The sequence below is a fragment of the Kwoniella dendrophila genome, chromosome 1, assembly GCF_036810415.1.
Source record: "Kwoniella dendrophila CBS 6074 chromosome 1, complete sequence".
Classification (NCBI taxonomy): Eukaryota; Fungi; Basidiomycota; class Tremellomycetes; order Tremellales; family Cryptococcaceae; genus Kwoniella; species Kwoniella dendrophila.
In genome coordinates this window covers 598,919-621,039 of record NC_089476.1, presented here as the reverse complement: position 1 = coordinate 621,039, position 22,121 = coordinate 598,919, and the positions used below count along the sequence as shown (strand labels likewise).

The 22,121-nt window shown below is 39.5% G+C and overlaps 8 protein-coding genes across 8 annotated transcripts; 3 read left to right on the top strand and 5 right to left on the bottom strand.

The window, feature by feature from the left end:
• Nucleotides 1–263: 263 nt before the first annotated feature.
• L201_000230 (uncharacterized protein) lies at nt 264–4,375 on the bottom strand (the record flags this gene model as incomplete). The annotated part of the gene is made up of 16 exons (XM_066216033.1): nt 264–278; nt 344–585; nt 664–1,035; nt 1,100–1,342; nt 1,399–1,543; nt 1,620–1,686; nt 1,834–1,929; nt 1,984–2,084; nt 2,141–2,314; nt 2,414–2,644; nt 2,710–2,829; nt 2,887–2,949; nt 3,002–3,166; nt 3,293–3,616; nt 3,692–3,811; nt 3,890–4,375. The coding sequence occupies 16 exons, from the start codon at nt 4,373–4,375 to the stop codon at nt 264–266; spliced, it is 2,964 nt and encodes a 987-aa protein (XP_066072130.1).
• Nucleotides 4,376–5,187: 812 nt separating this feature from the next.
• On the bottom strand, nt 5,188–5,828 carry L201_000229 (uncharacterized protein; the record flags this gene model as incomplete). Its single annotated transcript, XM_066216032.1, has 5 exons — nt 5,188–5,323; nt 5,417–5,512; nt 5,580–5,611; nt 5,690–5,705; nt 5,800–5,828. 5 exons carry the CDS (start codon nt 5,826–5,828, stop codon nt 5,188–5,190), a joined length of 309 nt encoding a protein of 102 aa, XP_066072129.1.
• Nucleotides 5,829–6,379: 551 nt separating this feature from the next.
• Nucleotides 6,380–8,571, top strand: L201_000228 (uncharacterized protein; the record flags this gene model as incomplete). The annotated part of the gene is made up of 7 exons (XM_066216031.1): nt 6,380–6,583; nt 6,677–6,856; nt 6,927–7,133; nt 7,229–7,612; nt 7,847–7,929; nt 8,002–8,128; nt 8,248–8,571. 7 exons carry the CDS (start codon nt 6,380–6,382, stop codon nt 8,569–8,571), a joined length of 1,509 nt encoding a protein of 502 aa, XP_066072128.1.
• A 346-nt stretch (nt 8,572–8,917) lies between these two features.
• On the bottom strand, nt 8,918–10,284 carry L201_000227 (uncharacterized protein; the record flags this gene model as incomplete). Its single annotated transcript, XM_066216030.1, has 10 exons — nt 8,918–8,998; nt 9,076–9,129; nt 9,193–9,288; nt 9,356–9,550; nt 9,628–9,692; nt 9,753–9,781; nt 9,844–9,922; nt 9,981–10,045; nt 10,109–10,172; nt 10,239–10,284. 10 exons carry the CDS (start codon nt 10,282–10,284, stop codon nt 8,918–8,920), a joined length of 774 nt encoding a protein of 257 aa, XP_066072127.1.
• A 1,451-nt stretch (nt 10,285–11,735) lies between these two features.
• L201_000226 (uncharacterized protein) lies at nt 11,736–15,219 on the bottom strand (the record flags this gene model as incomplete). The annotated part of the gene is made up of 11 exons (XM_066216029.1): nt 11,736–12,032; nt 12,091–12,752; nt 12,808–12,996; nt 13,055–13,135; nt 13,196–13,350; nt 13,420–14,020; nt 14,119–14,436; nt 14,511–14,673; nt 14,730–14,837; nt 14,899–14,984; nt 15,069–15,219. The coding sequence occupies 11 exons, from the start codon at nt 15,217–15,219 to the stop codon at nt 11,736–11,738; spliced, it is 2,811 nt and encodes a 936-aa protein (XP_066072126.1).
• A 441-nt stretch (nt 15,220–15,660) lies between these two features.
• L201_000225 (uncharacterized protein) lies at nt 15,661–17,355 on the top strand (the record flags this gene model as incomplete). The annotated part of the gene is made up of 8 exons (XM_066216028.1): nt 15,661–15,822; nt 15,888–15,946; nt 15,998–16,079; nt 16,145–16,234; nt 16,291–16,462; nt 16,535–16,635; nt 16,705–17,013; nt 17,107–17,355. The coding sequence occupies 8 exons, from the start codon at nt 15,661–15,663 to the stop codon at nt 17,353–17,355; spliced, it is 1,224 nt and encodes a 407-aa protein (XP_066072125.1).
• A 595-nt stretch (nt 17,356–17,950) lies between these two features.
• L201_000224 (uncharacterized protein) lies at nt 17,951–18,827 on the bottom strand (the record flags this gene model as incomplete). Its single annotated transcript, XM_066216027.1, has 4 exons — nt 17,951–18,226; nt 18,325–18,412; nt 18,495–18,570; nt 18,671–18,827. The coding sequence occupies 4 exons, from the start codon at nt 18,825–18,827 to the stop codon at nt 17,951–17,953; spliced, it is 597 nt and encodes a 198-aa protein (XP_066072124.1).
• An 831-nt stretch (nt 18,828–19,658) lies between these two features.
• L201_000223 (uncharacterized protein) lies at nt 19,659–21,975 on the top strand (the record flags this gene model as incomplete). The annotated part of the gene is made up of 11 exons (XM_066216026.1): nt 19,659–19,876; nt 19,976–20,063; nt 20,135–20,150; nt 20,215–20,420; nt 20,527–20,916; nt 20,986–21,018; nt 21,076–21,145; nt 21,208–21,280; nt 21,364–21,576; nt 21,640–21,664; nt 21,745–21,975. The coding sequence occupies 11 exons, from the start codon at nt 19,659–19,661 to the stop codon at nt 21,973–21,975; spliced, it is 1,563 nt and encodes a 520-aa protein (XP_066072123.1).
• Between the last annotated feature and the right edge of the window lie 146 nt (nt 21,976–22,121).

The window sequence follows — 22,121 nt, the reverse complement described above, 5'->3', positions numbered from 1 at the left end:
TCAAATATCAGGCACACAAATTAAAAGTTAATTCTGCACAGTGAGGAGATGAACAATTTGCACAATATACAATCAATATACATATGGCAACAACAAGGGTACTATAAGTGACAAGGATACTTTAACATTCACGTCCAGGGTACTAAAATATAATACCTTCACAATCCCATAATCAAAAATCGTTTACTCGTAAAATTCATGATCGTTAAATCAATGGACTTGTTTTATTTCTAAGTACAATTGGAAATTCCCGGGCCACCGAGTTATAAGGGGACAGTCTAGATCAATTGCCCCAATCGTCAGCTAGCTAGACGAGATTGCTCGGAACGTTCCATGTACTCACTTCAACGATCTCAATCAAACCTTTACTTCCTCTAGCCACTATACCTTGACCGAATCGATTAATAGGGAACACTTTCATTCCTTTTTCTTCTACCACTTCACAAACTCGGCCAGTAGTTACATCTCTGACTTCTGCTCTACCATGTGACTCTTCGAACAGTAACAGATAAGGTTGTTTGAAAATGACATATGAAGGTGTTAGATTCCATCTAAGGAATGCACCTTTTCTTGAAACTTCACCGACTGTACAAATCAAGGAAGGTGTATGTAAATCAGCTTACCTGCTATATCAGATGAAATAGATAAGGTGGGATGGCTTACATTTAGTTACCCAACAGCCACCCCATTCATATACCAATAAAAATTCTGATTCATCAACTTGCCACATACCTAAAGGTTTTGAACCACTAACCATTCTAACTACCATTGCTCTTTCAGCAATTTCATTTCCAAAAGTTGGTATAGAATTGAAAGTTGGGTTACCAGGTTCAGCAATTACAAATGTTTTTTCTGTAACCACTGACACAGTTTGTCTGAAAAATGATAAATCTGATGCGTAACCTGGTACCATGATTGATCCAAATGATCTAAATGACGGCGTTCCATATGAAGTTGTTGATGTTGAGTTCAGTAATGGTTCGAAGAAATATATCGTAGTTTGATGTGAATTTTTGGAATGTACAGCATAAACGACTATGTTTAGATAGATGATTAGCTATCTGCTGTAAATTCAATCAAATAAACAGTTTGTGCTTACCCAGTAATCGCCCTTTGGTAACACCAACTCTAGCAAATGCAACACTATGCTCAGGAGCACTCAAACTCTGTCCTTCGAGTCGACCTTTCACCACCCATGTGTCCGGGTTTGATGTCGGTATCATATCTCGAAGGTTATATGCTAAAAGCGATCCAGACGCTGAAACCAATAACCACCCAAAATCGGGTACTATGGTGACCATACTTATGTGACCGAACTGAAATTTGATAAGTTCGCGGAACGCTTCAAAATTACCTGTCAGCTTGATCCGTAAGGGAAAAGACATCAAATCCACTCACTTTTTGAGTCTCTTCTCCACCCCAGCCAAACACTCCTGCTAGTTGCAACAGCTATTGTTTCTCGGTTATGCCAATTAAAAGTATCTGCTGCCATTATGGGATCTCTGATTTCTGGAGAAATCGTGATGTTGTGGACAGCGAAGGTCTAAATTGTGTTTACAAGGATCAGTCATTTCGTACATTCGAGCGGTCAATCAGGCAGAAACGGATCTATGACTCACTCGATTGCCCTCAACGTCGAATTTACGAAGCGTTTTAGCACCTTCGATTTTCTCTTTCCATTCCTCACTGCAGAAATATCAGCTATCTCTTCCTCTGCTATAGCTCTCTTCCTCTGCTATAGCGTAAATTGAACATACCGGAGGCCTTGAGTACTGTAGCGATCATTAGCTGCGTTACTCGAATACTGTGGAGAAGAGATAGGATATAACTTACGCAGTACAGAGTGCATAAGTCCGCCCATTGATTCCACTCGAAGTCGATATCGTGAAAGGAAACATTAATCGCTCAGGCTGGAACACAGGCTCGAGCCTGGGAGTTGTTTCGGTAAACAAAGATTCACTTTCGGCTGCGAATTAGACTTACATATGGCCACCAGGTCTACGCTGATATCTGGTAACACTATCATATCTTCTTTCAGGAACACCATCTGCAGACACCAGATTCAGAAAATCAAGATGTATAGGCTATACTATCGGTATCAGCAGATTTCCCCGGTACAAAAAGGGTTGGAAACACATACTCTAGATACCACGACGTGTTTACCATTTTCCTCATCTCTGGTAAGTAGAAAGTAGTTATCCAGTAGAATAGCTCTCAGATCTTGCCAACCATGCCAATTACTTTCACTCCTCACTCTTCTGAATACATAACCCATATGGACTAATGTACGTTTAGGATCCGAAATATCGAGTTCCTGCGAGGATCATCAGCTTCCTTCCCTGTTGTGTTTCCCGATAACCAGTATGTGTTGCGGATTCGGGTTAATCGACTTTGCGGAATCATCGAGACTTACTACTATCTCTCCCTTCTTGAAAAGCAATCTCTCAGCAGTATTCCATAGCTTGATCTTGTTTTCTGCACTTTCTATACCTGGCTGCGTCGACCTTATAACGCCATGCAATATTTCCATTGCTGTCGGTATATCATCTTTGTCTGGATGATCACAGGGAGTAACCTTGTATAATGCTTCTAACACCAGTAGAATACGTGGTAAACGAGTCACCGGTCTGGAAAGAAAGACGGACTATATAAAAGGTATGATCAATGGTCAGAGGGACTCGGTTCAGCTTGACAGGGAAATGAACTCACAATATCCCTCCTCCTGGTGAGATCGTATGAATTCCTTTGTGATAGAAATGCTCGAAAGGGAGGATTACGTTCTTGCTCTCTCCGCACTCGTGCTTCAGCAAACGGGTAATTCTTCATATACTGTGAGAGCAAAATGAGCGAGAAATTCCTCAGTCGAGAGCCTGTCCAACGACTTACTGCTTCATACAGGTCGACAATTTCTAGTAATGTACCCAGCAGTATATCCGTAGCAGTTGTCATCTTAGAAGAGCATTAGCGAAGGTTTACCACTAATTTCATAAATGAGACTTACTAGTGGCCACTCATGCCGCTGTCTTTCCATTAAACGGCCCAGTAATCTAACATGAGCGTGATAGATCTGCTGAGACGTACTGAAGACTTCCGCGATGAAAGCGTGTAATCTCGAGTCGGAAGCTAGTAATGGAGGATCATGTTGTTTAAGGGGTTCGATGAAGACCTAAAAATCGAAAGATATTAGTTAAGATACTATTAAGCTGACCGCTGAAGAGGAACCTTCCGATTGGTCATAGCTAATCATCCACAATGATTGATCACTTTCCATCAGGAATACACTGAAACTCACTTCACAAACAGTTTTCATGTCCCTCACATACTCTCTTTCCCCTTTGATCATTTCCCACCATAATCCCTGCCTTTTCAATTCTTCTTTAGTCAATGAATCACTTAATGTACGATCTACTAGTTCATACCATTCCGGATTCGGGTTTCTTAATATACCAGATTCTGACGGAGTTGTATTTGGTATTGTGGGAGATAAGGGCATAGAATGATAATTTGATGAAGACGTATAGGCATGACCTGAGTCTGACGGTGAGGTATTTTGATATGCCAATAACATTGCATACGAGTCGTCTGGAAGTAATTGTGCTGGAGGGGAAGGTGCAGTCTAATCAACACATAAGTATATTTAGTGAGCAAACAGACAAGTGTGATAAGAAGATTCAGGAAGGTTTGTACATACACCTGCTCGATCTAGCAATTCGTTCACTTCAGTTCCAGGTGTGCTGTTCTGCGAATTTGGATCAGATGATCTCAATGGTATCGAACGCGAATTCGTGAGATCGCTCTGGGACACTGCAGGCTGCATGGCATGAAGGAGTGAGCTAGGATGCATCCAAAAAGAGACCAATGTCACTACATTTATCATAATTGCACTCACTGTAGCTCGAGAACCATCTGTACCTATGAAACTTGGATCTATCCAACTATAAGTATCCACCCTTTCATCTTCTAAATCACTATCTTCTTCCCAATCTTTTGTTATCTCTCCTTGCCCTTTCTGACTATACGTAATACCTATTTGTGGCGTATCACTAACTCTTCTAGGAGGTTGATCAGAAGTTACTCTCATTCTAGTATCTCCATAAGATAACGTATCAACATGATTCTGACTATTCGTTTCATTCTGATATATATTTCCAAATTCATCATTTTGACTTGTACTCGTGTTAACACTAGCATCTTCTTCCGATGTATGTGAAGTCCATCCTGTTTTACGTCTTGCATGAGCTGCTAGACTCCAAGGTCTCAGCTTCTTCAGCTTGGATTTGGATGATGATAAAGAGCTGGATCCATTCGAGATAGTATTACTGGATGATGGTTCGGCGAGATAATTGGAATGTTGGTGGAAGGGGGTAGTGGGCATCTCGTTAGATGCCTGTTCATATATTTATCGTATCGGAGTGAAGTATTACTGAAAGCTACTATTACACAAGATTATGTGTGCAAGATTATTCATCAACTTGACTTTCAGCTAAAAGTGTTTGTTTCAGAAATCAGAACCAAACAACAGGTCTACCTTAAGGAATGGGATATCTTGAGGCAGTATAATGTTCCAAAAAAAGGCTATACTCAAGGTGATGATGTCGTCAGAGGCGGAACAGAATAGAATAGATCGGTTAAAATGCTTAATCCATTCTGTTTCCTGATTCCGAAAGATCAACCGAATTACAAAAGATCTAATAGCAAGACCACATAATTACGATAATTCCTTATTCCAATTACACATGTAAACCTTTTCAATATGGAACACAGGTTCAGGGTGTTCGTGACAGGCCTTTCCGCTGGAAACGGAATCATCGCCAGAATCAAGAGATAACTGGAAATGACCGCCGCTTCATAGGTCAGAATTGGAGGGTCGCATATAAGGTGCTTTCTGGGATCACTATGTTGTATTCGGACAAAGTCAAAGCGGCAGGAATGGGGGAAAGAGGGGGGAGGGACAGGCAATTTACGGAGAAATGGACAAGGGAGATTTCCAGGTCGTATGAAGAAGGAATGCTAGGTGATTCCTGTGAAAATGTCTACCATGAGAATCACACTTTGTATGAACATGTTCCGGTAGAATTGATACATTCTCATATACCTCTCATTGTTTGAATTTCCTTGCTTCATATGCTACATTGAGAACTATTTTGCTGACTTTTGACCGAGATGGTGGGATATCGAACCGACAGTTTACCGTCTAACTTCAAAGCCAGTTGAACCACCTAAAGCCTTTTTGATGTCTTCCTCACTTGCATTTTGATCATTTTGTAATAATTCAACATTATGAACATCAGCTGCTGAAGGACCTTTTGATAAGAATGATTGGCTATAAATATCGACAATTGATAATGTATTAGCGTTGAGATTTCTCATGATGTTTTTTCTTTTTTGTTGGTAATTCCATATTTATTAAACTTACAATTGCTTAATTTGCTCTGCTGAACCGACAGCTACGCCTTGAACACTTGAGTCATCATGATTGTACACATGTCCTTTCAATCCCAGCTTCTGAGCTCTATACATAGGGGAACTCGTCATTAGAATCATATTTATGACAATTCCGTTGTGCGAAATCAACTTACTCTTTTTGAGTGTATGATCGGAAATTTACTCCCTGTATCGTCAATTCACAGATTATTTTGAAGTCAGCGTACACTCTGATAACTAACAAAGGCAACGAGTTATAGCGTACCTGAACATCACCAGTCCTAAATGTATAGCGTTACGATCGATAAATCAGTTATTTCGCTCACACGATATATTCAAGAATCATCCCCAAAGAACGACGAATGAACGACATACACCTTGAATTGGATGAGATTTTGACTCATCTTCCTTAGTATCTTTGTTGCTCTCACTTTGACTGTATATTCTTGAGTATATTAACGATCCTGTTGTCTGACTGTTTGCAATACACAAAATGAATGATACAAAGTAAAAGAAACGGGATTGCATTTAACAAGTTACATATGTATGACCGAATAAGACCGTACCATAGATGAAGGAATGACATAAAAAGTGATCGGTTAATACGTTATCTCCCTTTTCCGGGATCATTCAATCCATTGCATTCATTCAACCTCTTTTCATCAAAGTCGGAAACTCACGGGTCGGCAGTTCAGTTCAGATTATTTCTGAAGCGTGGTCAACAATTTCCAATACATTGGAATAACAATAACAGCAACAACAACAACAATAACAACAACGAAAACAAAACATAATCAAAGACTGTGAAAGACACAGACACACATTGCGCAAAAAGCAGATCACGTCTTGCAGAATCGAGTTCACAAAAAATCAATAAGAAAACGATATAAATTGTCATTCACCTTTAAGAGAACAACCTGTATAGACGGCTAAATCGCTGGTTAAAAAGGGAATCATGCGTATACCGTCGTCTATACCTCGAGTGACATCAACGTATGCCTCATCGTCGACTGGAAGTCAGTTTTCACAATCACTAGTTGGATCATCATCTAGATCCGCTTCAACAAATTCACCTAATACAGATTGGGTGCAATGGCTCAAAAGAGGTAAATCAGCTGAAACGAATCAAGCTGGAACTTGTTTATTGTTCGCCGGTTTGGTAAGTCTCAAGTATATCTGGGTATCATCAAAATCATAATACAATGACCGATATGAGATTCTTATTTTTGACTAATTAATTTGGAATTGATAGGGATCATACCCTCATACGCCGACTTCACCTACACCATCATCTTTGAGGATATGGGAAGAAGCTTCAGAAGCTTTACTATCACCTGATGCTACGATAGGATATGAAACTAGAGGAATGGGTGATGCCGGTTTGAAGCAGGTTAAAGGTTGGATGAGAGGTTGGGTTGAAGGTAGAAGTTTAGTGAGTATAGTAATTCTGGGGACAATATGGCATACCATGATATACTGATTCGTCCAATACCCTATTTTAGGAAGAATTGATGAAGAGACCAGATGTAACAGCCGCATTCATACTATCATCATCAATAGCGATATTAGCTTCTGCACAGGAAAAGAACGGTACACCAACTTTATTACCTGAAGGTACCACACATCTTGCTGGACACGGATTTATAGGGACTTTAACTGCTTTAGTAGCTACTGGGAGATTAGATTTGGGCACAGGAGTGAGGTTAGCTGTAAGTGTTTCCAAAATATATACCATCACTGTGTCAAGTACATAACGATGACTTGGTCGGTAATTGGCTAATACATTATATCTCGTTATTCATAGCGAATATATACATCATTACCACCTTCACCACCACATACATACCCAAGATCACATTTGACAACAGTATTATCAGCCAGACATTTTCATTCATTATCTTCTCCTTCATATTTTGTCCCACCACCACCACCTCCTCCTCCTTTGACATCAGAAGAAGATCCATTTCCACCTGTAACTTCAATAGGAGCAACAGAAGAATTATCAGTAAATACATCAACACCATTAAAAAGAAGAAGAGCAATGCAATTGATTTTAGATGAAATTCACAGTTTACAGAGAGATTGGCAGAAAGAAAATGAATTAACAGGTTCAGGTGGTACAGTTGGTCCAAGACAAGAATGGGCAAGTGCAGGTATAATTAATAGTAGTAAGATTTTGGCTGTAACTGTGAGTATAAGTAGATTTGTTTTCATTCTTGCTTTGGATGAGAAGTTTCATATCAGAACATACCAATCATATAATCAAACGGCGGACGAGAGGATAAGGTCGGGAAGGGATTATTCGAGTCGGGAGGAGGGTCGAGAGCAAGGGAAGAGAAGGGAATACAGGGAAGGAGGATGTTGTTCCGATGATTTCATTATGTGAAAAGCTAATAAAGTCGTCGTTTCGTCACTTTGACAGGGTACACATCATGCAGTCTTACAAGTAATAGAAAGGTTACAGCATCTAAACTTAGCCAATCCCGTCATGGATGTATCTATGCCGTGAGTTGATATTTCAATCATCCATCATAAAACAAATCTGAATAACTAACACATATATCCGATGTTTTGTAGATGTCCTTATCATACAGCATTAATGACACATGCTATACCGAAATTCCGTGATGTTTTAGAAAGATGTCATTTTACAAATCCTAAACCTGGTAGTCCAATAATCTTAGATCCAATGACAACACATCCTGTAAGTTTGACATGAATTCAAAACCTCCATATCACATGAAACTTTCAAGAAAATCTAAGTGTGATTTTTTATTTTTGCTGATTTTTCTATTTGATTCTTACATCAATTTACAATGATAGATCAAAAACCCTTCATATGCATTATTACCACATCTAACAGGTCAATTAAGATGGCATAAAACTTTATATAGATTATATTGTTCTTCACCTTTACCTTCAGTATCAAATTTCAAAACTATAGGTAAAGGTGCAAAAGGTTTAGGTATAATGTTAAAAGGTGAAATCAGAAAAAGACAACCTGGTTCTTTACCTATAAAAATCGATGAATTATCTTCTTCAAGCAATAATAGTAACGATACAAGTAATAAAGAAGAAAGGGATAAACAGGATAGAATCGAAAAGGCCATGGCTAAATTGAAAGCCCAAAGGAAGTATTCAAGTTGATCATAACCCTTCGCGAAAATCTGTACTTCCACCCCTACATGACAGCTTGTATAGGAGATAAATGTTGTATATAATCGGTGTAATTGTATGAAATCTGATACGAGTCAGCAACACAGTGGAGGAAAACGTTGCATCTATACCTATAAACTAATTTACATATCATTCTTAAGGGAACATCTAACCGACCAAATGGAGAAATACCTAATATATATAATGCCGACCCGGAGCTAAGGATCGCTGAATATGAAAAAGTCTATACACTACGAAAATAGAGGAGAAAAATGGGGTTCCAGAGGAAAGGGAGAAGCTAGCCATGGTGAGTGACCGTTTCATACAGATATTCACCCTAAGATGGAGGAGTGGGAGCATTCTCAACGGTACCGTTGGCTGCTTCTCCGGCTTTTCGAGATTCTTCTTCAGCTTTGATCTGTACATAAGCGGGAATTCATTTCAGCTTTTCACGAAATTCTATGTATGAGCTAGGAACTGAGACATTTAACTCACCTTGGCAGCATTGACATAATTATAAATCTCTTCGATTACTGGCTTAGCATGGTCCTAAGCAGGATAGCAGAAGTTAGCTGTCATCCTAAAACACTGTAATCCAAATAGCGAGCTAACCTTGACATAAACAGCCAGCTTGTTGGACTTATCTTGAACGGTAGTATCCTTAGCGAATACAATTTCCTTAAGTTCCCCTGTGACCTTTCCAACACCCTAAGGGATAAACAGCACAATTAGCTTGTTGTACAGTCACATACCGGAAACTATATAGCTGACTTACATGCACCAAAGCACCTGGAAGTTCTTGACCGTGCTCAGCAAGGTGTTTCAATTGCTCAATAAGGGAGTGAGCGAGATCTTGGGAGGTGTGAACGGTAGCCACAGCTCGGGAAGTGATGGCGGAATTGATTTGAGCAGTTTTGTTGATGAGATCAGAGAGAACTGGTTGAGCTGAGGTAATATATGGGTGAACTCGCTTTAGGAATCCAAGAGTTAGCTTGAATACAAAACCAGTTTGTCCTTGATACCTACACCAGCAAATCATTCACTCACATCATCGTAGATACCTTTAGCTTGTTTGACAACAACCAAATCTTGGGTAGGAGTTTTGAAGGGGTCTGCGTTCGGTAGTTTGTTATCAGCTTCTGCGAAACGATGTGTAGATGGGTCAAACTTACAAGGGAAAGTGGCTTCAGCTCGATCGAATCTGGTTTCATTAAACAATCAGCCACTCTTCGTCCTTTAGCTATTTTTCCAAAGCTGACGTACGTCGCTACTGCTAAACCATCTGCAGACTCTAAGATTGGCTTTGTTCTAACTAAAACAGGGGTAGCAACTTCGTATGATTCTGTCCCAGATATGAATAAGCTTGTTGACTTCGATCACGAGTGTATTGCTCGACTTACTATTAGCCAGGGCGAGAGCTGTTGCGTATAACCTGGCGGTGTATTCATTTGATTGAAGTACTTGCCTATATTAAATAGCACGATTTAGCAGACTAAATACAAGCTGTATTTTAGCTATCTCGACTTACTGAGCATATGTCACGGAATCATGTACAACTGGAACACTGTCGAGTTTGCCAATAATATTGAAGTCTATATCATTTGTCTTAGCTGGATGATTTGATGCTATGGTGGCAAGGAAAGGAAAAATATACTCACTAGGTACTTCATTAGTAGAGGGAGCAGTAGCTGTAGCAGCAGACATTGTGCTTGTTTCAAGTTATAGTGCGTAGAAATTGATCGATAGCTGTAAAGTCCACTGCGAAAGGTGTGACAAGAGAAAGAGGAATAGTAAGTATGATTCAGTTCACTCAAACATCGCAAAACGGATGAAATTGAAACACAAGAAATGCGAGAAGGCATGATTATATCATCTTACAAAACAAGGTCTTTGATTGACTAGTCATAAGAATATGGGAAGGAGAAAGGAAGAGCAGTTTTTACGTGGCAGATGTGTACCAAGCCGAAATGAGAAAACAAGGTGATAGATGGTCTGATCATAACGTATCTACTTCCTTCTGCATGGTCATGCCGTTTCAGAATAGATAAGATAAGTGAAAAACCTTACTCACGGTTGTTGATATCGAGTTGCAGTTGGATGGACACGAATGAGTTGGTCAGTATTGAATCAAATGCAAGATATAAAAGGAAAGAAAGAAAGACAAATGAAACAAGGCAAAGTTGATGGTATATGGAAATAAGCTTTCAATTCAGAAGTCTATCTACTATCAGAAACTTTCACACCATCATAACGAAAAACGTTGTCATATCTTTTTTTTTTCTGTTTTTGTTGATACGGTTACATCCCATACTAATCATTGCCGGCATTTACACATAGACCCTGTATAAAAATATTCTTATTTTACCCTGAGATATGAGAAAAAGTGAAATTCTTATCACACAGCATGCAGTTGTTTGGACGTATCTCTGTAGGTGTATCGAAATATCAAAATCATCTGGCTTATGGATAGATATGCTGTTGTAGAGCTACAAGCTGTGTACACAAGCTACGTGGAAGTACAGTGACACGAATGTATTTCGCAGCACGTTGAAGCTTGAAAATCAGAATGGCAATGAAAATGGGATTGATGACGCCAGATAAGCAAATAATGCTTTCCTGAATTCCTTATCTCTCCTTGTTAACCCTGAGAAAATCTCAGTAATCAAGATTGCCGTTATGGATTCACATTCATGTGAGAGCGAGAACGAAGCTAACAAAATTCGATTGGCTTTGTTTACAACTTGACTACTAGCGTATTCAACAAGTCTAGAACGAGGTCTTTTGATATTCACTGTACATGCTGCATTACTTGAAAAGGTATAAAGATTCAAACGCCACTGAAGAAGTATAAAAGGGTCTTTAAGCTTGTTTTAACCGGTTAATACTGTACATTCTACCCATGAAGAACGACATATTCGAATGCGTTTATGAAAAGGAGGAGAAGAAGGAAGCAAGTTGAAAATGCAGAGTGCAACGAAGTTCAGTACTGCCTTATGTAAGATTTCCGTAACTCCTGGACTTGAACAATTATTTTCATTCGATACCACTTCTTGTCAATTTGACAAGAATACTGGTATAGTAGAACAAGCATCAAGCACAATTAGACCATTACGACGGTTTACCTGAAATTGACGATATATGACAAGCTGAAACTACTACTTCCTCTTACTCTTCTTCGCGCTACCTCTTTCTGCAGATTCATCATCATTCCCATTTCCGAACATAGCCATCAATTTCTTTCTTTCTTTTGCAGAATTAGCATCTACGTATCTGACTTGGACACTTTCTTCACCTATACCATTATTATCTCCATTTATACTACTTATATCATCATCTAATATAGGTGTTCCATCAGCTCCCATATATGATATATCTGGATCCTGTCGAGGTGAAGGCGGTGCTGAAAATTTAGATGCTGCTGGAGATACACTATTTAAAGGCGATCGAGTATTCTAGAAGGATAGCCGTCAACACAATCATGAAAAAAGCAGATGGAGTGGCAAGACTTACTTTGATTCTCGCGCTTGGTCTAGCTCTCCTAACTACTCTACCTTTCCCAGGTGTACTACCATCTTTTTCAGCTAATTGCCTTAGAGCTTCAGTCATACTGCCTCCACCTCCCCCTCCTGCCCCTGCACCAATGACTAAATTACTTGTTGAAGCAGCTTTTTCACCCAAACTGTCTTTTGTATTCTTATTTTGTTGTCTACTCAAAGATTCAGGTTGAGCCGGTGCTGAAGCGTATCTTGATAATTTATCTTTTTCTTTTTCGTAATCTTCGCTGTTGTCAATGGTTTCGCCTTTCGTTATTGTAGATACAGGTCGGGAAGGTATAGAGAATGGTTGAGCAGAATTTAATAATCTTTCAGTTTGAGGTTTAGGTGGTGATAATGCATTTTGTATACTTGTAGTCGTATCCATTTTATGTAAATTGCTTCGACTTCCGTTCAGTATTCCCAATGATGACGTTGAGGTATTATTTTCAGGATCATCAATATGGGTAGGTGATGGTTTAAGTATACGTGAAGGTGAAATAGGAGGTGCGACTTGAGAAGTAGGTCTACTGGAAGATGATGGTCGTAAAGCGAAATCTGAATTATCAGGTAAATCAGACAGGATCGATAAATTCGCAGTTAGATCGCTCGTCTTTCCTATGGCTCTCGCTGCTACAGCTATAATATAGGTCAGCTATCACCGGCCTGAATGAAGGAGAATTAGTCAACGTACCAGGAGGACCCGCTACAAGTGCATGCTCTTCTTCCGGTTCTATCTGGCCAGATCGACCCATAGCCACCAACCATGACTCTTTCATCACCTTTACTCCCCATTCTCTAGCTTTTTCTACTTTCTGACCGGTTGTTGCTACCGTAATGAGATGACTAGTTTGACGATTCAGCTTTATCGAAAGTGTGCCCCCTGTACAAGAAAAATTAGTGGGTTTCCTACATAGCGGTCAGCGAAATTTTTGACTTACCTATCGCCCTTAGTAATCGCCTCATATAAACGTTGTTTTCAGCCGAAAATCCAGACAGGTGCACATTCAGAGTGGCAGAGCCTTAAGGTCCATATCGTCAATACCGAATTCTTTGTCATAACGATTACTCTTGGAACTCACCAGGTATAGGCATATTCCCAGGCAACGGTCTAAACACAATATGCTTATCGGGTGAGAGCATTACTTCCTCGAAGCAACAACCCTCAACCCAGCATTCTGTAACGACTATCGTCCCCTCATCTGTATCGCTAAGCTTTGGACGTATATCCGAGCATCTATAGTTACAGATCAGCTTCTCCCTGAAGCGTCATGATAAGGCCGGGAGAGTATTAATCAGGGCTTACAATCTAACAATAATGTAATCCACTTTCTCCCCTTGCCTCCTTTTTTCATCTGAGACTAGAATTCCACCATGCTGGCGTATAGCATTTTCAAGACCATCACATTGTTCTTCAATCACATGACTAAATTTGAAACCTTCGAAGAATTTCTTCGGTTCCTCGTTACTTCCAGCAGGGTTGGTTCCTTCCTCATCTTTTACTTCTATTTTGGGTGTTTCGGTTGGATGTTGAGCGGTAGGAGGTATAGAGGAAGTTCTTTCGGAGTCGCATGTATTTTTAACGGGATTCGTAGCGAATGAAGTTGATCTCGATACATGTAACAAAGAAGGTTTACGATCTATATCGCTTTTCACTGGTTCATTGTTTGACGTTGTTGTATTTGCAATATGTGGTGAAACTGATTGTTTGCTGATTGAAGATTCCCTCTTAGGCTTTACACCTGTAGTTGAAACTAATTCCGTTACTAATGTGCTCATCGATTCCCTCTTACGTTTCCTCAAAACTGCAGGTTCATTATTATCTACTGCATCTGCGCCTGGTGCAGTTGCATCTGCTGAAGCCTTCTTCTCTGTGGGCAAGTTGACCCTCCCGTTGATTACATCCTCTATATACAACATCATGATATATCAGCATGAATCACTGACTAAATAGAAATGAGTTATGGTTACAGGGAGCGTGAAGGCGGTTTATTCTCAGACTCACCAGGTATAACTTTACCACCTCTTCTAGGTTTTTTAGCATCATACCAATCTTCTTTCCATCTACCATTATAAGCTACACAATCCCAAATCCATTCTTCATAAATAATTTTCATTTCATCTTCATCATTTGTTTTTATACCTTTTCTTCTTTTAGCTTCTAATTCTGCTAATTCTCTCAAAGCCCATTTTATCTTCTCTGAAGGTCTTTTTTCATTTGTTGGTTTTGATGAAATTAAATGTGTACATGTTCTATCTAAATCTTTTGAATATTCTCCTCCATATTGATTAATATATTTTATTAGTTGTTTACGTCGATCAACTAGAAATCACACATCCCGCAATTTCAGGTTAGCTAAACTTTGGTTTTACCAACAACAACAACATCATACGTACGAGGTTCTATACCTGACATAGCAATCTTTAGCCCTGAAAAAGGTAATAATCGATGAACTTCTTGATCAGCTGCGGTGTCCACTTCATCTCCATGTATCCACTGTGAATGGGCGGCTTCAATCCACGATGGTGTCATGACAGGTAAACGATGTTCAACAGCGTACTGTATGATCGAGTTAGCTATGGCTTTCGCGATCCAATACTCTAGCTAAAGCTTACAAGATACTTTGCTGAATCATGCCCTACCGCTACAACATGCGTTACATGTATCGTCAATGCATTTTCGACGACTGCACCGAGTTCTTTCGCCAGAACGGTTAAAGCGGGCTGATTGAGAAGGGTCAGCTACTTAACTGGGCATCCTGAGTGCATAGATAACTGCTCTCACCTTGTTTTCTACCCCCGTAAACGTTATCGTTATCCCTTTCCAAGGTTTCGAATTCCTCCTTAGTGCTGCTGTTGAACTCTCTTCGTCTATCCGGTTTCAAATAAGGGATCAATATATGTATAAATGGGTAAGCTAGCGTATATCGAGTTCAAGTTTACTTTCCAGCTTACCTTCTGGATCGGCCAATGCTCTTCTCATAATCTCTTCATCAATTTTATTTATTGGTGAAGCCTCTCTTTGTATCCTAGAAGATGGACCTGCAGGTGCTGGACGAAGTTTAACCTGAGGTACTTTTGTTGATAAATGACCGCGTCGATTCATCTTGTTTCTGATTTATCAAAATAACTGTTCAAATCCGAGCTGAGTTATGAGGGGCTGATCTGGTAGACGATATGCTATAGATGTTTGGTGATTATGTGTTCAGTTGTCTGATCAAATCTGAGGAAGATGATAGGTAAATAAAGAAAGGTTAAAGGCAACTGTTAAATTCCACTCAAAACGCGAGATGAAAACATTACCCTACGTACTTGACCACATACAATACACTTAGCTTACAAACGCACAGACGCGTCAAACATCATGTGCCTAAAATCTGATCCCGTTAACATGACCTCAGCAGAGAAATACATCAAATTGGATGTCACTAGACCACCAGAAGGAATTACCTACCTTTCCTTCTTCTTCTTCTTCGCCATATCCTACTCTCATAGTTATACAGGTATATTCACTACTCAGAAACTTCAAAAGTAGATCATGGTAATCATGCTGCCTCAAGCTATCCTACGACCTTGTTCATCAAGATTTGCAGCTTCAGTTCTTTGCGAGTCACATGCTTTCAGACCATTCTCAACATCCCTTTCGAGGAAAGAACAGAAAGCTGCTCAACCTCAAACAGCTGCGACTGATAGTATAGTACTGAGTGCCGTCAGTGATTTCAGCTATGAATTTATTGGATCTTTGATAGCTGAATTGATTGCTGCATATTATAGCCAGTCACGTATATATCGGAAAGTCATGATCCATGGTTCAATCTTTCATATGAGGATTGGTGAGCTGAATTAACGTTGTTTTCCTCATGTCAGCTAATATCCGCATACAGGTTGCTAAGAAACACACCACATAATCAACCTGTACTCTTCCTTTACCGAAACTTCCCTTGTGTAGTGATCGGTCGTAATCAGGTAAACAGCTTTTTTTGCAACCTTGAGGTCATCAATATGGAACGGACGCTGACTGCCTTCCGTAGAACCCATGGAAAGAAACTACACCACATAAATTGAGAGAAGCAGGTATACCCTTAGTAAGACGTAGATCAGGTGGAGGAACTGTTTTTCATGTTAGCTAGCTCTATCCCCAACGTTGATGCTGCAGCTAAATCTACCCCCCTTTCAGGATATGGGGAATACGAATTTTTCAATTATATTACCAAGATTACTATTTACTCGATCTCACGGCGCTGAAGTGGTATCTAAAGCAATAAGGGAAAGGTTGGGTATCAAAGAATGTACAGTCAATGAGAGGAATGATGTAATAATCAAAGATGGAGAGAAAGAGCTCAAGATGAGTAGTTCTCTTTCGTACCAATTATGCGACCCGACATAGCTAATATTGGTGTATTGATGATCTTACGTCTCAGGCTCAGCTTACAAGATCATTCAACATCGAGCTTATCATCATGGAACTATGTTAATATCTTCTTCTCTGAGCGAGTTAGGTAAATCATTGAAATCAAGCTCAGTGAGTAGCTGTTTTATGACTGAGGTTTGAATGCCTTTTCAACAGCTAATACAGCCAACGTGTACCCAGCCAAACATGGAAACGAAATCGATTCTATCACATAGATCACCAGTAACGACATTAAACCATTATTTACCGTCCACAACTCAGAAAGCGATACATCATGATGATTTCGTTCACGCAGTCACATCAGAATTCTCCAAGATCTATGCTAACCAATCTGACAAGAAGATGGAGACTAGAGAAGTAAACTCTGATTGGATCAAAGAACCCAAAGTTTGGAAAGGTGTAGAAGAATTGAAATCTTGGGAATGGCAATATGGACAAACTCCAGAATTCACTAATTCATTAGAAGGTGAATTATCTTTCGGAAGCATCGTAAGTGTCCCTTCAACCATACCTCGCTAGGATCAGAATCAGGTATGTATGTATCATAAACAGGCTGACAATCCTCATTCTTCCTTATTGCAGTCCGCCTCTCTATCAGCTCGACATGCAGTAATCACTGCACTTACTCTTCATTTGACACCGACCTTACATGAAACAACCGAATCTACATCAGAAAAACAATCTTTCCTTGATTCATTGGCTTTGTCTTTGGTTGGACATCGATATGAATCTCTTGATGGTGCCGAAGGAGCTTTAGGTCATGCATGGGAAGAAGAAAAATGGAGAGAACTAGGTAATGAGATCATCGGTTGGTTAAGAAAGGTTATGTGAAATGCTTGAATACTTAGGTAGACGAAAGATGCAGCATAACGACAAGAGTCGGATTATAGCAATTCATTCAATATGAGATATGTGAATACATCAAGATCGACAAAATAGCATCCAATTCACAAAAAAGAAGGAAGGTACGAAATGAAAGACATGTTCACCCCGTATCTGTCATAACGACTATCAAACTCTAGTAAACGTGATGTCAATGAAGGGCGATATATAGGTATTCTAGGTCATGAATATATATTCCTATCTACCAAGAAAACCTTGAAGGCTATTTTGGCAGAAGGGTTATGATCGACGTGATCACATCCCAGGTGATAGTCAATCAAGAGCTGGAAGTGATTTGTCAATGACCAAACATGTAGAGCAGGAGTGAATTGTGTATGTGATACAAACATGACCAATAAGCGCATGTACAAATGGGTATGGTATGCATGATATGTTTGATCAGAAATACAACCTGTCTCACATTTTGTAATATCAGCTTAAAAACGTCATACTGTTAATTTGTTGAAAGGGTGACCTACGGTCTTGTCTATAATTACAATCTCCTTTTCTTTGCCATCTATTATAATTATACCTATCAGTAGACTTAAGCTCTACCATTCAACATCTCACCAATCCTTTCAATACCTTTATTGAACTTCTGACTATTCTTTAACCAATCATTCTTAATATCTTCTGGACCAAATGCAAACATTCTAGATTCAGGTATTTTACTATTATTTATCCTTTCATCATTGTTACTGATTACTGGTTGTTGATTCTCGACATGTTCTATTGACTGTTTAGCATGAAATGTTGAAGGTAATGATAAAAATGGATTAGTTGAAATTGTTAATAACAAGTTATGTATTGATCTGAATATCTAATCAAAGGGGGAAAAGAAAAACACAATATAAAAACATTAGAACACTAAGACAGTTTATTCTACTTTGATGGAATACTTAAGAAATTACTACTTACTGCTACAATATCAGCATCTTTTACCATGGCATCTACTAGAGCTATTGATAAGACCATTCTTAATTTCGTTGTAGTCTGAAAACCGTAACTAGGATCAAGAATTGTATTTGCAGTTAGCTCTGAAATATGAAGAATTGTTCATATCCCATACAAATTCGGGATCGACTCACAATGCCATATCTTCCATACAGAATAATAAACCTAAATACGATTCCGCAGGTTTATTCGGTGTTGAAGTCATGACAACTAATAATGTGATTTATGCAGAGTTCAGCATCAATATTTCTTGAATAACACGTTTGTCCGATAGACATAGAACGTAATGATAAGACTAGCCAAAACATACTTCTCTCTTCTATAACATCAACAGCAGCATGACTTAAATGATAATGCCTCAATTCATCTTGAGGTCCGGTAAATGAATGTACGTATAAAGGTGAATTCGTAGGTGATAAGATCGTAAATGACGTTAAATGTAAAGGATTTATAGTCCTTGCTTCCATCTTCTTTATCTTGACTGAAGTGACAGTATGTATGTATAGGATATGCTTGCGCTGGCTAACGATTGCTCTTGATTGCGCTGATATAAATTACTGAGAGCCCTTGTAGCCTACAATGGTAGAATATAATGAACTAAGGTTGCTTCCAAACAACGTCGAAGCGTAACTAACTCATATGGAAGTTATCTCTCTGTCTAATTCCCCGTAATCGTAATGTCGTTACGATTTTTTTACCAACCTGATTGCCTGACTAACAATCAATTCGTAGAGATCATTACGATTATTTACCCCGGATTTCCCATCATCTGACTATACAAAGTACGCTTGTGCTTGTGCTTGTGCTTTTTTGATGATGATGGTTCTGATTAGGGTAAAATGACAAGGGTAAATAACAACAACCAAAATTATGAAACGCGATTGATAAGTTGAAGTATTTTTCTTTCTTCTCTTTTGTTGCTTTTCAACTAAATAATTAGCTGTCGGCGAGCATGGGGATATCCTTCTCCGATATGACATTATACCTATCTATCTTGGTAATCATCGTATCACGTACTAGCTTTGTATTCAACATAATACACACATCATCCGTTCATCGAATCAAGCAAGTTCAGCTTCAACTGGTCTTAGGTTGAGTCGTAAATTACATCCCATCAGCGAGTGCCCCAGTATGAAGATTATAAGAAACAGTGTTGCTCCATGTCACCATGTCACCCCGTCTTCAAGCCCAAATGGACTAATCACGCTTTTAACAGTACACCAAACAGGTTTACAAGGAAAGCAATCACGCACAAATATTATTCACAACTTTCACTATAAATTGCGTCTTTTACCTTCATGACTACGGCAACACATTCCGAATGCGTTTTACAGGACTATGAGGCTCACGAACCCATCGAGCCCACAGTAGCTACCGGAGCAAAAATGATTCATAAGGAAGAAGAGGAAAATCGTGTATCTAATGCGAAGGAGGTTCAACAAAAAAGCCATTATGTTTTCAAGTTTTTGAGGAAAGAAAAGGTTCTACCCTCAAACAGATTAGCATCATGCATGCTGTGAGTTTTCATTTCAGCTTTCAGCTTTCCGCCCAGAGACTTATGTACGTCTCGCGACCAGCAATATATATCGACTGATCAATTCTAATACTCGTATAGAGCGGTTCTATTCCTGGTTATGTTTCTGGCAGGTTGGAATGATGCAAGTCAAGGACCCTTACTACCTTCTTTACAAACTTATTACAACGTGAGTTGACTCTGTTTAGTCCTCTTCAGAAAGTCCTTGAGTCAGAGCTGACGAGAGTTAACCTTGTTCAGGTGAATCATCTTGTCAGTGAGTTGATACTTGGCTTCACTTGTCCACAGGAATATCGTATTGACCATTCTATCGCACACAGTCTCCACAATATGGTTGGCAAACTTTGTAGGATTCATGGTATCAGGTATAACGAATGTTTTTATCTCCGATGCTTTTGGATTCGGCATAGTTGCTGTTCTTGGTGCCTCAATGCAAGTTTTAGCATATAGTTTGATTTGTTGGGGTTGCCCTTTCCCCTTGTTCGTCATCGCATATGCGCTCAATGGCTTTGGAATAGGTCTACAAGTACGTGGTTGTGCTTCTCACATTCTCACATTATGTTTATTGAGATACAGGATCTAATGCGGTCCTTGTGGTTTGACGAGAGCTGACTGATCGCTACCTCTTACAGGATGCTCAAGTAAACTCCCTTACAACAAGACTGGAGAACAGCTCTACCAAAATGTTCCTCATGCACGCCGTGTGTGGATTCGGTGCAACAATATCACCATTCGTATCAACAGCATTCGTTCAACATGTACCGTCGAGGGTATATCTGTATTTCGCCGTCTCCGAAGGTCTAGCCTTAGCTACTGTCTTAGCATTGGTTGTCGTCTTTAGGTTAAGAACGGATGAACAGATCGTTGGTAGAAGACAAACAGAGACGAGAATCGATAAGGAGGGGACATCGAGACAAGTCGATCCCAATCATGAAGGTGGTGCGAGTGCGAGTGGGGGTAAACTGAAACAAATATTGACAACGCCTGTCGTACATTATATGGCTCTCTTCTTGCTGCTTTACGTGAGCTGCTCAATCTATATACAAAGATGACATAAAGAGCTGATCATATTTTCGCGATGGTCTTGATAGGTCGGTATAGAAGTCACAATTGGGGGGTGGGCTGTAAGTAGTATATATCAATGAGACGAAAAGTGCATAATTGAACTGACACTGCGATAGACATCCTTCCTCATAGACGAACGAGGTGGCAACGATAATGCGGGTTATGTATCTTCAGGTTACTTTGGGGGTAAGGCTTTCACAACCTCTTTGCCTCGAGCTATACTGACTATCACACCGGCCTGAATTCAGGTCTAGTTATTGGAAGAGTTGTCTTGATACCTGTGACTAGAAAGTTTGGAAACTATTATTCCACTTATGCCTAGTGAGTAGATTATATCGATATTGAGACTAACGCAATTCTACCGTTGGCAAGATCAAGAGCGCTAAATGTACATACATATATAGCTCGGGTTTAATGCTTCTATTATCGATCGTTATCTGGTTCACCCACAGTATAATTGGTAATGCAATCTGTTTTTCGATTATGGGTATATTCCTAGGTCCCATGTACCCAATAGTGATGAATGCTGTGGTTGAGAATCTACCTGGAGAATTACAAGGTGGTACAATTGGGTGGGTAGCAAGTATGGGTCAAGCTGGAAGTGCTATAATGCCTTTGTGAGTTACAAACACAAACAACCTAGGGCAACCGGAAACTGATGAGCAACGGATACACTGTAGCATGGCTGGTGCTATATCGGAAAAAGTGTGTGTTCCACCATTTCCTGTCATCCAGCCAGTAATCGAAGCGATAAGCTGATATTGAGAATCTTGACCGTCCTTTAGCACGGTGTATGGATATTGCAACCCTTCACTGTAGCTTCCATGGTTGCAGTTATCTTTTCCTGGTTTCTAGTCACTCAAACAAGTCGTCAACACACCAAATCACAAGGGCAACATGTTGAAAAGCCATCAATATCGCCAAATGACGAGAGAGGTGAGAACGAAGTGGAATCACCGGAATCAATAAATATGAAGAGAATGGATAGTCGAAAAATTGCACCTTTTGCCGCTTAGCGGGGATGCTCGATTCAGATTATCAAAATGTATGAAGTTCGAATTGCCAAGGAAGAACGGGAAGCTGGAGGGTTACGTCCGGAGAGAGTTTATCATTTTGATCTTTAATAAATTAGATAATTATAATGATAATGTTCGCACAATTT